General features: G+C 34.4%; 1 protein-coding gene across 1 annotated transcript in view; it reads right to left on the bottom strand.

Annotated features, from left to right (window-relative positions):
* Positions 1 to 12393, bottom strand: part of PRKN (parkin RBR E3 ubiquitin protein ligase) — a 543490-nt gene that overhangs the window by 370002 nt on the left and 161095 nt on the right. Inside the window, exon 5 of the mRNA XM_033011713.2 lies at positions 9692 to 9807. Coding sequence (XP_032867604.2) covers positions 9692 to 9807 — 116 coding nt within the window. The remainder of the gene's footprint in view (positions 1 to 9691; positions 9808 to 12393) is intronic.

Genomic DNA, 12393 nt, shown 5'->3' with positions numbered 1-12393 from the left:
TGTATCTCATATGAAGTCAGAAATACACATTACATAGATCAATTCACAACAGAAATAAAATTCAGCTGTGATTGTTTCCAATCCTCCTAACAGTGGCTGTTTCGGAAATACTTAAACGTATCAAAAGTAATTTATAAAGATATAAAAAATCAACAGTGATTCAAGATACTCCCTCTTCCATGACTCCTTCCTACCTTTGATATGTTTTTTCAGTTAAGCAGAAAATTAATGCAATTTTCTACCTTTACTACTTCTCCTGATCTTCAGTTAATCAGAATAAAGTAGTTCTACCCCCAAGTACCTGGAGAGTGGCTGCAAAGAGATGGTGGCTGGGAAAGTTGTAACGATATAATAAGTACACTTCTCATTCGATACCATGGACTGTCTCTCAGGGATGTGCTAGATTTCAAATATGATTTGATACTGTAGAAACAATACATAAGTGTGAGTAAAATGAAAAGCAGAGAAACATTCATCACAAAACCAGCTTCTTAGAGAAACAGATTGATAAGTTTAAAAGACACGTTAGCTTTTTTCATACATACTATCAATCCATATATATACATATACATTTTTGTGTGTATATGCACAATTAAAATACAATGCTTTATCAAAACCATATGTAAAACCAATTTTCACACAATAAAGACACTTAGTCTCTATAATTAGCTTCATTTCCAAAGATCAATTATCTGTCTCCCATCTGCCACCAATGATTCATTAATGACACATTGAATGTTAGTTACTAAATGTCAATTCATTAAAAACATTAAAGCAGTGACTTTTTTTTTTTTTAAAAGGGCAGTCTTCTCATTGTTGCACTTGATTTTGTAAAATTTTCTTCAGCTATCACTTTCACACTAAATTCCTTATTGTTGCTTATTTTTAAAATATTATAAAAGAAAGTCAGACAATAAAAGGCAATGGTCCAACAGCTTTCAGTGGTTCAGACAGCAACAGCTGAAGTTCCTACACAAAACCTTGACATAATATTCCAGTTGAGACCTGAAAAGAACATCCCTCTGCAGTTTGTTCACCTTGTTCCTTCAGACCTCATGTCTCTGCTGAGATTATTAGGCTTGCTAATTAGCATCACCTCCGATGGTGAGTCTTTGAAATATGGACATCTCTCCAGTGACAACTGGATTGTGACCTCCAATAATATTTCTCATAGGTCACTATACCGCTATCAGACGGTGATAATATTCCACTATTACTACCTTGCTTGGAGCAAAACCAACCAGAGATGAAAATTCTTTGTCTTCTATGTTAAGGAATTAATTTGAAAAAGAAAAGGAAGTCACAAACACCTGAACCTGCAAACATCTATGATAGAAAAAGCATACTGTTGGCTTGCAATTTTCAAAACATCTATTTAAACAACATTTCAGAAATATCTGCTACTCTGCTTTTCTTACACATTGCAAATGAATTCTAAGGTTTATGTTTAAAATTACAGCACTTGTACAAAATATATACTTATTACCTAACATTTTTAATTGATTGACCATATGCAAGTAGTCATTCTCTTAGGCTTCCTCAAAATATTTTGGAAGTGAGGAACACCAAATTTTGCACATGATGTACTTGGATACCTCACACATTTCAGTTTTAAAAATATTAATTCATCCAAACACATTTAAACTGTTAAGTCTTTGTGTCTTGCAACATACATTAAAATACCTAAAAGCGAAGAAATCATCAAAAACAGTTCATTATTAATCATGCCATAAATAAGAATGGCAGAGAAGATACAACATCTAATATAGAACCTACTGATATGATCTGCAGCTTCAGGTGAGCCTTCAAATGCAAAATGAAATTGATGGTATATATTGCATCCCATATGAAGTTAGAGATGCACATTACTGAAATAAATTAAAATTAGAAATAAAATTCACTTGTGACTACCTTAAAAATTCTTAGCAGTGGCTGTTTCAAAAACATGTAAACATGCCACAAGTCATATATATTTATTCAGAAATATATTGATCAGTGTAAAAAAATCAGCAGGTTGTCAAGACACTCCCTTCCATTTGTTCTTCCTGTATACTGTATGCTAAAACATATGCCAAGCAAACAAAGGATTAAGATAGTAAGTATCCTGCACCAAAAATAAGGGAAAGATGGCAGGCTTTGTTCTCTGAAATGGAGATAAAAGAAGTTCATGCTTTATGTTTAGCAAAGGAGATCGGTGAGGTTGCATAAAATCCTCTTCACTTGTCCCCTGCCAGCAAAGAACATGTAGAATATGACAGCACAATAGCTTCACCAATCTATTATTTTCTTCACAAATCTGTAGAAGCTGTCTCACCGAGATGCAGTTGCAGTGCAGATCTTAATAGATTCATAGGTAGAACAGTAAGAATCACAATGCTGTCCTGCCATTGTCATAGGGGGCTGCTGTATACCAGTGGTTACAATTCAATGTAAAGGTTAAAGCAGCTGAATTTTGTGCACAAGGCACATCTTCCAGAATCCTATGGTAAAAGTGATTGAGTCTTAAAACCCACAGTCTGTGCCACTAAAGAAATGAGGGTCACTTACTGGTATTATTAGATTTTGTTCACATTTCAAAATACCAACAGAAGTGCCAACAAAATGTTCTCTCTGTGTGGTTTTGCTGGTATCAGAACTCTAATATTGCAGCTGTAGCAGTCACTATTCTATAGGCTACCTTACTGGGGAAAAGAAAAAGGCTCTAAACAAATTGGTAACAGTTCTTAGTTTGATATTTGATTAATTTCTTACGTTAAATAAGTGATTCTTAGGAAATTGCATTAATTTCACGACCATTGGAATAGAAAGAATAGACGTTGTCTCTGACGGTCTTAGTACTTAGATTAAATTCTTCATGTAATTTTTTCCCACTCTTCTCTGAACTACTCAAGGTATATAAAGACAACAGAATGTAATAGTACAGAGATTTGGAGCAGAGACTATATTATCAACACAGGTTACAGAGGGAAAACACTCTAAAAAAGATGAGCTAAATGCAGATTTAGTAACTTGCTTGGATTATAACGGCCCAAGGGGTAATTTTAGGATCCGATATCCCAGAAACAAAGAGAAATAACATTTATAAGTCTAGAATAAGGTGCTATTTACTCTTCTGAAAAACTTCACATCACCCATGTCTTTTAATGAACAGTCTGCATTTTGTTCTTGGAAAGGAACAGAAGGTCCTTGGTAAAACTCTCTTCAAATAACAGCAAAATTGACGTGAATCAAATTTGTAGGACAGATTCTTCATTTTGAAAATGTTTAAGGTTCAGATATGGATCCTTATCAGAAGCTGAATTTTGCATTATGTCATGTCATTTTATTCAAATAATGAAACTAAAGATTCTGGACTTACTTGTATTTTAAAGGTTTTAAATACCATGGCAGATCTGCTACCTCATATACTTTTTGTTACATTCACTGTTATATTTCTCCTCTGATATTCTTTCCCTTTTTTTTTTTTTTTTTTTTTTTTTTAATCCAGACTGCATTAATAACAGCTATTTACAGAAAGAAATGAAGGTAAAGCAAATTATTTCATATGTTTCTAAACAATCTTTTAAACTGTAATAGAATAAATTTTTTACTTCAAATCGATGTACAACATAAATGTGCAATATGGGACAGCATGTAGTGGTCAACAAGAAACTTGACACACCTTTCTATATTAACAATAGTGTCATAAGGATCAAAACCCAAAATATTACATTACAAAAATCCTAATCCTTATAATAATTTGGGGGGACTGGTTTTCCTTTGGCAGGTATAATCTACAGGTAAAATCCACAGCTCAAAATCATTCACATATAAATTTATTGAGAAGCAAATGATTCCATCCCTTATCAGTTTGGAAACAGTACCACATAAAAACACAGTTCACAAGTCTCAGTCCTGAATCTACAGTAACAGAAATGAGTCAGTAGGATTGACAGTGGAGTGGCACAAACTTCTGCTGGAGGGAAAAATTTTGTTAATTGTACTTTTTTTTTCTTAAAAAAAAAAAAAAAGAGACTGAAAAAAAAAATATGGCTGATTAGGAGGTAGTGAGAAGCTTAGGAGGCTCAAAGTAGTCTGACCAGAACGAGGTTAACAGAGTTATGCCTAACGACATGCGGTCTCATTCATTCTTTATTGACTGAAGGAGAAGAGAGCTATCTACTGAATTTCTAACAGGACTTCCTATAGTACATTCACTTTGAAATTTTCCCTCCAAGTACTGACCTTCTCCAATACTCTCCTGACCCTGGAATCTAATGTGATCACAGTCTGAATTGATTTGGCTGAAAAGAATTACGACGAAGACCTTACATCGCGGTTACCCTTGAAGAACATCTAGCATATGCACGTATAACTGTCACCACTAGCAAATGAAGCTCTCACTTTCAACTCTAGTATTAGGAAGTCCAAGTACCAGAAAAACATACTACAAGATTCCATTGTCTAAACAAAACAGAATTTTTTTTCCAAGATTATGAAGTAGGGATTTATTTGATAAAATGTTTTGACAACACAACAGCAAATACTTCTCCTTCTGGAGAAGTCTTTCTATCTATTAAGTGACAGCAAGCCCTAAGTATCTTTTACACTTACCTTTATCTGTTGGAAGGTAAAACTAATGGTGCCTTTAGGAATTGTACCCTACCTAGTTAGTGAAAGATGACATGAGGCACTTCTATTCTGCACATTTTATTTTTACACTGCTTAACACTGTCATTATTCCTGAGCCAGATTTATGGGTACTCTGCGGTACTCCTAACCACTTTTGATGTTATTTCTACTGGAAACAGTTGACAAAATTGGATCTCCCCTTGAGGATTGCACAGTTTTAGTATTTGTTTCAACTTTCAGCCATTTGCTCAACCTATTAAGAGCTTCTGCGAAGACATAAAATAGCAAACCATCATCTTGAACGCTACAGAAAAAAAATGCATAACGGCTGCCAATTCATACTAACTCTGCTGAAGATAAGGAGAATACATTGGAAGGCATTACACTACATGGAATACTGCCTATGGATTTAGCATAACCCTACAAGGGTATTTGGCTCTGAAGTATTCCACTCTGTTGGTCAGAGCTGCATGAAAATTTTCATATCAAATATAAACCCAAGGCAAACAGAAAGTGTGCCTAATGTAAATTTGAGAATAAAAATTGGCAGCAGGCTTAAACATTACTTCCACTTTGTTTTTTTTCTATATACCATAGAGTATACTACTGCTTTAAATACAATTTTTATGAGCTCTGCAAACCTTGCTAAAGCCATACATGCGCCATATCCAGAATCTTGGAGCTTAACTGCTCTGCCAGTGGTGGACTAACTGTCTGTGAAAAATTGATGGAAAATACTAGAAAAATATCTTGCTGTCAACAATAATATTTAAGAAATATGTAAGTAGCACCTGGTTGTCATCTTTTCTTATTTATTTTTTTTCAGCAAAAAGAAAGAAAAATATATTTTGAACAACAGACACAATTCTTTTGTTTCATTGTAGTGAAGCTAATACAAAGTAATAATTAATGTACCAAACACAGTTATTTCTCTTTTCCACCTGAATGCTAGAGAATGATGAAAGTAGGTTTCACAAAATTCTACAAACTGCAGAGTGCCCTGGATGCTACTTTTCAACTGCATAGGAGTATTAGAAAGTAATTGCCAGCACAAATACATATCTTCACCTAAATGTTTAACTAAAGTGAAAAGGTTAAGGATATTTGTTTAATTTGAGTTATATATAAATATTCCAATAACACTACATTGGAGAAAAGAATTAGAAACTCAAACTGAGCCGACATTTCATAAGTAGCCCAATAATTTACTATGACCTTTGTGCAACACTGATAAATTATTGCATTGCCCGATCTCTAGCTCTTTGCAAAATGGGCTTACCTATAAAAACATAAATAGCAACTGAAATAATTTATTTCCAAGCTTTAATTGAAAAATTATTTAATTCACCTAAAGATACATGTGAAATTATATTTTAGCAATTCACAAGATTTGCCATACAAAAAAATGAAATAGAATAAGGTCTTCTTCGTACCACTGTTCTTGTTATCACCTACAAATATTTAATATTACACAAAAATGCATAATGGACTTCTATGGGTTTAAAAAGAAAACTTCTGAAAGATAATAAGAATTTAATATATGGATACATTCTCAAAACTTTGGAGTTATTAAAGAAAGGTGTATCAATATTTTGATGTGATGAGACAGAAAAATTTTCTTCCATTTTAGTTCTTCTAATGTTGCCTAGAGAAGAAGTTTTTAGGCAAGTTTTTTTTTTCTTATTTGTTTTCTTTTTTTTTTTTTAATTTTTATTTTTTTAATAGAGAGATGATCTTAAGAAAAACACAGTAAATTGTCAGGTACAGACAACTTTTCCTTCAGTCTAGAAAAGCTTAAAGTTCTTGAGAACTCAGTGGACACAGGTCCTGGAAATAGGTACTGGTTATCACATGAAGATCAGTTGTTCATCAATTTTACCCCTTCATTTTACTTCATGGTGTTTGGTGACCTCTTCTGATGCTTCCCAAGCCCAACACAGGGAATACTAGAACCTGAGTAACCCATTTCCATGCTATCTTACCACTAGGATAAAAGGAATACTTTTATAGTACATCTAGTTTCAACAATGAGCCTTTAGGTTGCAGCTTCAAGATTACCCCAAGCTGGCTGTGATGAAGAGACAGGCTATCACAGTACTCTGTAGGATATCTGCCAGTCTTTGCCGTTTGGCTTGGGATCAGGGTTCAGCTTTTGGTCCTCTTTCGTTTAGCAGTAGACACATACTAGGGCTCTGCACTGCAGTAAAACAAATCATTCCTCTTGCCCAGTGAATTGTTAGAAGGGACAGGAGAACCAGCCACTTTTAAGTAGTTTAGTCTGCACCCTTGCTCCAAAATTCTGAGGTACCAATTTGACAGAGACTGATATTTGGCCTTTAACCTGCACCTAGGAACCAGTTCTGTAAATATACTACAGACGATGCTACCAAAATCAGTTATTTCCAGAAGACACACTATATGGATTAATACAGAGTTAAAGTGTCCCTTACAACTTCTCTCTTTTGACCAACAACTATCATTTCACAATTCTCTTTGGTATACATTTTCATGTAAGGAACAGTGCTACCTGCACTGAGGCAAGTCAAGGTACAATAGTTTCATGTCAGGTAACCATGAAAGAGAGAAGGAACTGAAATAATATCACCTACTTCCTGCTGATTTCATCTTGTGCAGTTCCACAGGCCAGTACAAAAAACACGCTCATGTGTGGGAGGAGATTAGGAGGTGTGCAGGAGGAACAGAAATCACTCACAAAATCTTATGAAGTATACAATAAGGCAGAAAAGAGAGTATCATTTTCATCATTTCACTGCATCACTTGAGGAATGAGAGAGGAAACTTGCACCTATAGCTCTAGGAAGTATAAGTCGAATTCTAGCTACATAAATGTATTAGTGCATTTACAACCTTTAAAACTTCAAGACGGCTTCTGGAGTACTCTGCAGCTCACTCTTGAGAGAAGTAATTTCAATGCCTCCTGCCAGACTATTAATTCTATGGCCTACAAGACATACTAGGGGATCAGAAAACTATTCCACTTTACTTTTTGGAGATTGAAGGGCATAAAACTGCTCTGTAGGCTGTTTTTATAGTACCTGCCCTCTAATCCTTGTCTCATGCCACAGGCTTCAGAGATCTTGCTATGATCAAATAAAATGTCAGCCATTCAGAAAACTAAACTGAACTTTTATTATCAGTATCTCTATGGTCCGTAACAGAAGACAAACCTATTTATGAACAACTGAATCTGTTATGCAAAATAAAGAGAAGACTGAAAGACATACTATGTGTATGAGTAACTTCAAAGAACCCCTTGTCCCTATCACGGATAGATAACTAGGAATTGCTAGTGCTTTGTCAGATGCTCAGGCATCCAAATCCTACCCTGTTTCTCAGGGTACTCAGTCAGAACTCCCACAAACTTTTAGAAATAAAATACTTTAAGATCATTTAACACCACCTCAGAAAGGCTCCTGTAAGCTAGAAAGAATCCAAACAGCATGAGGCTAACGGGAAGATGTGTCTTCCTTCCCTGTTTAGGGTATAAGTCCAATAGGCTTATTCATAAATAAATATTCCCAGATTGTGTGCCAAGTTAAAAGTCTGCTGAAATTTTGGTCTCCCACAGTTACTTGATGCTTTGATTTATATTAATGAGAATTTATATGCTTTTTTGACATGTCAATAAATACTAGTAAAGTTTAGGACAACAATAGTTAATTCTAGGAACAGTTCAGCTACGCATATCCAGAAAATTAAATCTTACCTCTTTCTTTCCTAAGGGGACTTTGACACAGAACAGAGGAAAAAAATTACAACTTCATGAACATGGGCGAATAGGTCTGTACAGAATATATCAATCCAGGAAAATGTCAACACATCCATTTCAAATTTGATAGAAATAATTATAACCAATTCTCAAACCTAAGTAAGCAAGTGTATGGCTGATATTCTTCCCTTCTGTTCTTGGAAAATGGAGAAAGCTGGGCTTGGAATGGAAACTTCATATTATCCATAATTACAGAGAGGTTAATACTGATGCTTACCTAAACACTGGGGACAAGCTATCTAAGTAATTCAGCATGTACTGCCTGCAAGGTTGTCTGTGAAAGAGACACACAGCAACACTTTAAATGCTTTGTATATGGGAAGTGATGGACATCATACTCTTCAATGCATGATTATTTTTTAATATCTAAGACTCATTTTCTTGAGTCAAATACTGTCAACAAGGAATCAGGTGCTTTCAATGAATCAGCATGCAAGCACAACATAATATAATTAGACTAGGTCTGGGATAGAATCACAACCACCGTGTGTTACTTTCAACATGAAGTTTACTTCCAGAAATCCAGTTTTTCTTCCCCAAAAAGATATCTCCTAATAGTTTCATTCACACTTCCTGCTATCCTGTAAGACAGTTAAATTCTTTCTTCTATTGAAAAATGCAGAAAAATAGCAATACTTGGAGTGTATAACATGTTGTTATTAGTTTTGAGGTTCCACCTCAAAATGTCTCCTAATCAGTAGATAAATGTGTTTCAAGTAATTCCTCTCAACAATGGTAGCTGTCTTTCCAGGGCAATTGGTTTTTAATCCATGTATTTACAAGAAATGGTATTCTTCAATGTATGCATTCAAATACCATCCAGTAAAATGGATTACAGTATTTAAGACTGCAATAAACAAGAACTGGTTAACAGATGCATCATAAGAAATTTTACTTTGATTTATAAAACAAACACCAAAGGGTTCATTTCTGCAGGAACAGTTTGTCCCCCTCAAAGTCAGGCTTTCATTCCTTGGCTCTTAAATATGAATTAGCAACAAAGATCTACACATTTATGCCACTGTTTTGAACACTTGAGGTTGTAGTTAGAACTTAAGCAGTCAGATTTTCACCCACAACTCAACTAAGGTACAAAAATATAAATTGTAATCATACCAATAAAACAAATAACACACCTGAAAATGTGGCCTATTTTCCACCATGATACCATGGGAGGGAGGGGGGAATGTTTAAAAAGGAAAACCAGCAGAGGAAAAAAAGCTCTTTGAAAGTGATAAGTACTCTGAAGAACTGAGACTGTGGATCTCTGACACTTTTTGTTGTACTTACCTAATATCTGTGCATGTTATACATGTGATACAGCGACTGTTTGTTGTAACGAGGTTCAAAGCCACAGATGTTTCACTGTCAGTGGTTGGGTGTGCTCCACATTTAAAGTAAAATTCCTGAAATATTGAAAAAGAGATAAAGGGAAGATTACATACCTGCTGCTCATGTCCTCCCTTTATCTTAGGCTAACTGACATTTGAGACAACAGACAAATCACCACTGCCAACAGAAAAGGAGGACGATCATTAGCAAAGGTTTATGAGGAAACCCTTGCAAAACTACCAGTCTAGGTGTGTATTTTGTTCAGTGATTTCCCCAGCAAAGAAGATCTCTACTAATTTGATATCAGTGTAATACATTCAGTGATTTTCTGGATTTATAGAAAAAAAATTAGTTCATCTTGACTTCATTTAAGTATAGTCAAAGGCAGAATACTAAGCGTTGTGACTATGAAATAATATTTATACTTTATTCTTGTTGTTAAGATGTTACCATTTTCTGATCCTTAGAACACAGAACTTTAGCTCTAAATGAGTAAAGTCTGGCCTTGCTTTTATGATGTTGGAAATCTATACAACACAATTTTACCATCACATTAAAGGGAAGCTATAGCTCTCGGGACACATATCACATTTGCAGTTATGTATTATATTGTGATTGAATTAAGTTTCTTTAGTCCGCACTGGTCTATATAGCCTCTTAGACTGCTTTCATTAGCATAATATTTTTTATACAACAGTGTGCTTTGTTCTCTTTTCCAGGGAAAATCATACCAATCATGCTGTGCTTTTATAAGTTTCTGTTATGAACTTGTTTTAAATGTCCAAACCACTCTATGCATATGTAAATAAAAGCAGTCTGAAGACATGTGATTTGCAATAGGAGCCACAGATTACAGTTTGCAGTTTCTTTGTTCCAATAAGACCTTTTTTCCAGTATCAAACTGTGGAGGTTTGTAATGAAAACATTAAGACTGGTATAAATGAAATGTGAATTGGAAGGTAAGCATATAAAAGCATCAGAAGAAATTATGAGAAGAAGGCATAAAAGAATGACAGGTGTTGATGGCATCAAGATATTAAGATCACAGATGGTTCCCAAGACTTCCAGACTGGGAAGAAAAATTATAAATAAATAAACAAACTGCAGTAAGAGAAAAAGACACAGACAGTGAATAAATCAGCACCATTTCCTAATGACTTACAGAGGTGTGACAGGATGAAGGAAAAAAAAAAATTACAGTTACTGTCAACTTCTCTAGGGCGCAAAAATCTAAAACCAAAAGTCCAAACGCAAACCCCAGTATTAAGAACAACCTAAAAGCTGTGAAAAACACTTGCTAGGTGGCATTTCCTAGTGTCATCCCAAGTTCCTAGCCAGACTGTCTGGACACATATTTTAGTGCTTGTTAGTATTTGAATACAAGAGAACAAGTGTGACTGAATGAGATCAGTTTTATTTAATAAAAAAATCATCTTCCCCTCTATATGGCCTTACACTGAGATTTACTACAATACTAAAATCAGTTCAGAAAAAGCTCTTACTTTCTCTCTGCCTTGAGCCTTGCAGAACGGAGTTCTTTGCAAAACAGCTGTCAATTACTGTTTTTTCTCAGTAGTGATCATTTAGAATATGTGTATTTCTACGTAAGACAAATACAGAACTATGTAGTAATATCTCTAAGGTGAAATCTGGGAACTGGGATATGAGAAGTATTAATAAAACCTTCCTCCTAGGTTAGTCAATCCTGCTTCTCAGAGAAGCATCGATATATGCAATAGATTCAACACAAAATACTCAAACTCCACTGTAAGTTAAGGACTCGTGTGAAGTATATGTTATCAGTTGAAGAGAACTAAAGGTAAGAGTATAGTTTAAAGACAAGTCTATTTTTAAAACCAAGTAATTTTTCAAAAAACTTTTGAAGTAGTCACCTGTACATATCTACATAGAGGTAACTTTTTCTTTAATAGCTAAATCATCTTCTTATCCTGTTAATTAATACCAGGAAGTAGTCCCAAGCAAGAAAATATGCTTTAAAGTCATCTGTAGACAAGACTTTAGACTTTCCATATCTTTTTCTCTTGTTCAAGACCCAGTAACACACAGAGCTGTTAAATATCACATCAAGTTGGAGCATTTCAGAAGTCGAGAATGAGTTAATGGAACTATATGTTAATCTGGAGTACATTAAAACTTTAGATAATATGCAACTTTAAGTTATTTTCAAGCTCTAAAAATGTATCCATTAATCTCTGTATTATTTGCTAGTGGGTTTTGGAGCTTGGGTTTTCTTTGCCCTTTAATTTGATTTTATTGTTGTTTGAATTAAATGGTAAGAAGGATTTATTTCAATGCAGGAGAAGTCTTGAAAGTATCTCCTTGCTTCAGTACATCTTCTGTATACAACTAAGAGAATATTGACAACTCACTATTCCAGAACAGATAAACTAGGCAAGGAAACATACAGAAGAAAAATATTTTTTGATAAAATTACTTATCCAGTGTAATAAAACTTTCTCTGGGTCACAAGTGACCAAAAAAAAAAAAAAAAAAAAAAAGGAATAATAGGGTAATAAACAAGCTTTAAAACACTTGAAATATCTTTAGATTTAGGGTTTTTTTCCTAAGGAGCTATAAGTTTCTTGTAATGAAAACTGTTTAATGAAGGTAGAAGGGAAATAAAGGGATACATTTCTTAC

This window comes from Tyto alba, unplaced genomic scaffold (assembly GCF_018691265.1).
Source record: "Tyto alba isolate M040663 unplaced genomic scaffold, T.alba_DEE_v4.0 Super-Scaffold_22, whole genome shotgun sequence".
Classification (NCBI taxonomy): Eukaryota; Metazoa; Chordata; class Aves; order Strigiformes; family Tytonidae; genus Tyto; species Tyto alba.
This window is presented reverse-complemented; position numbering and strand designations above follow the sequence as displayed.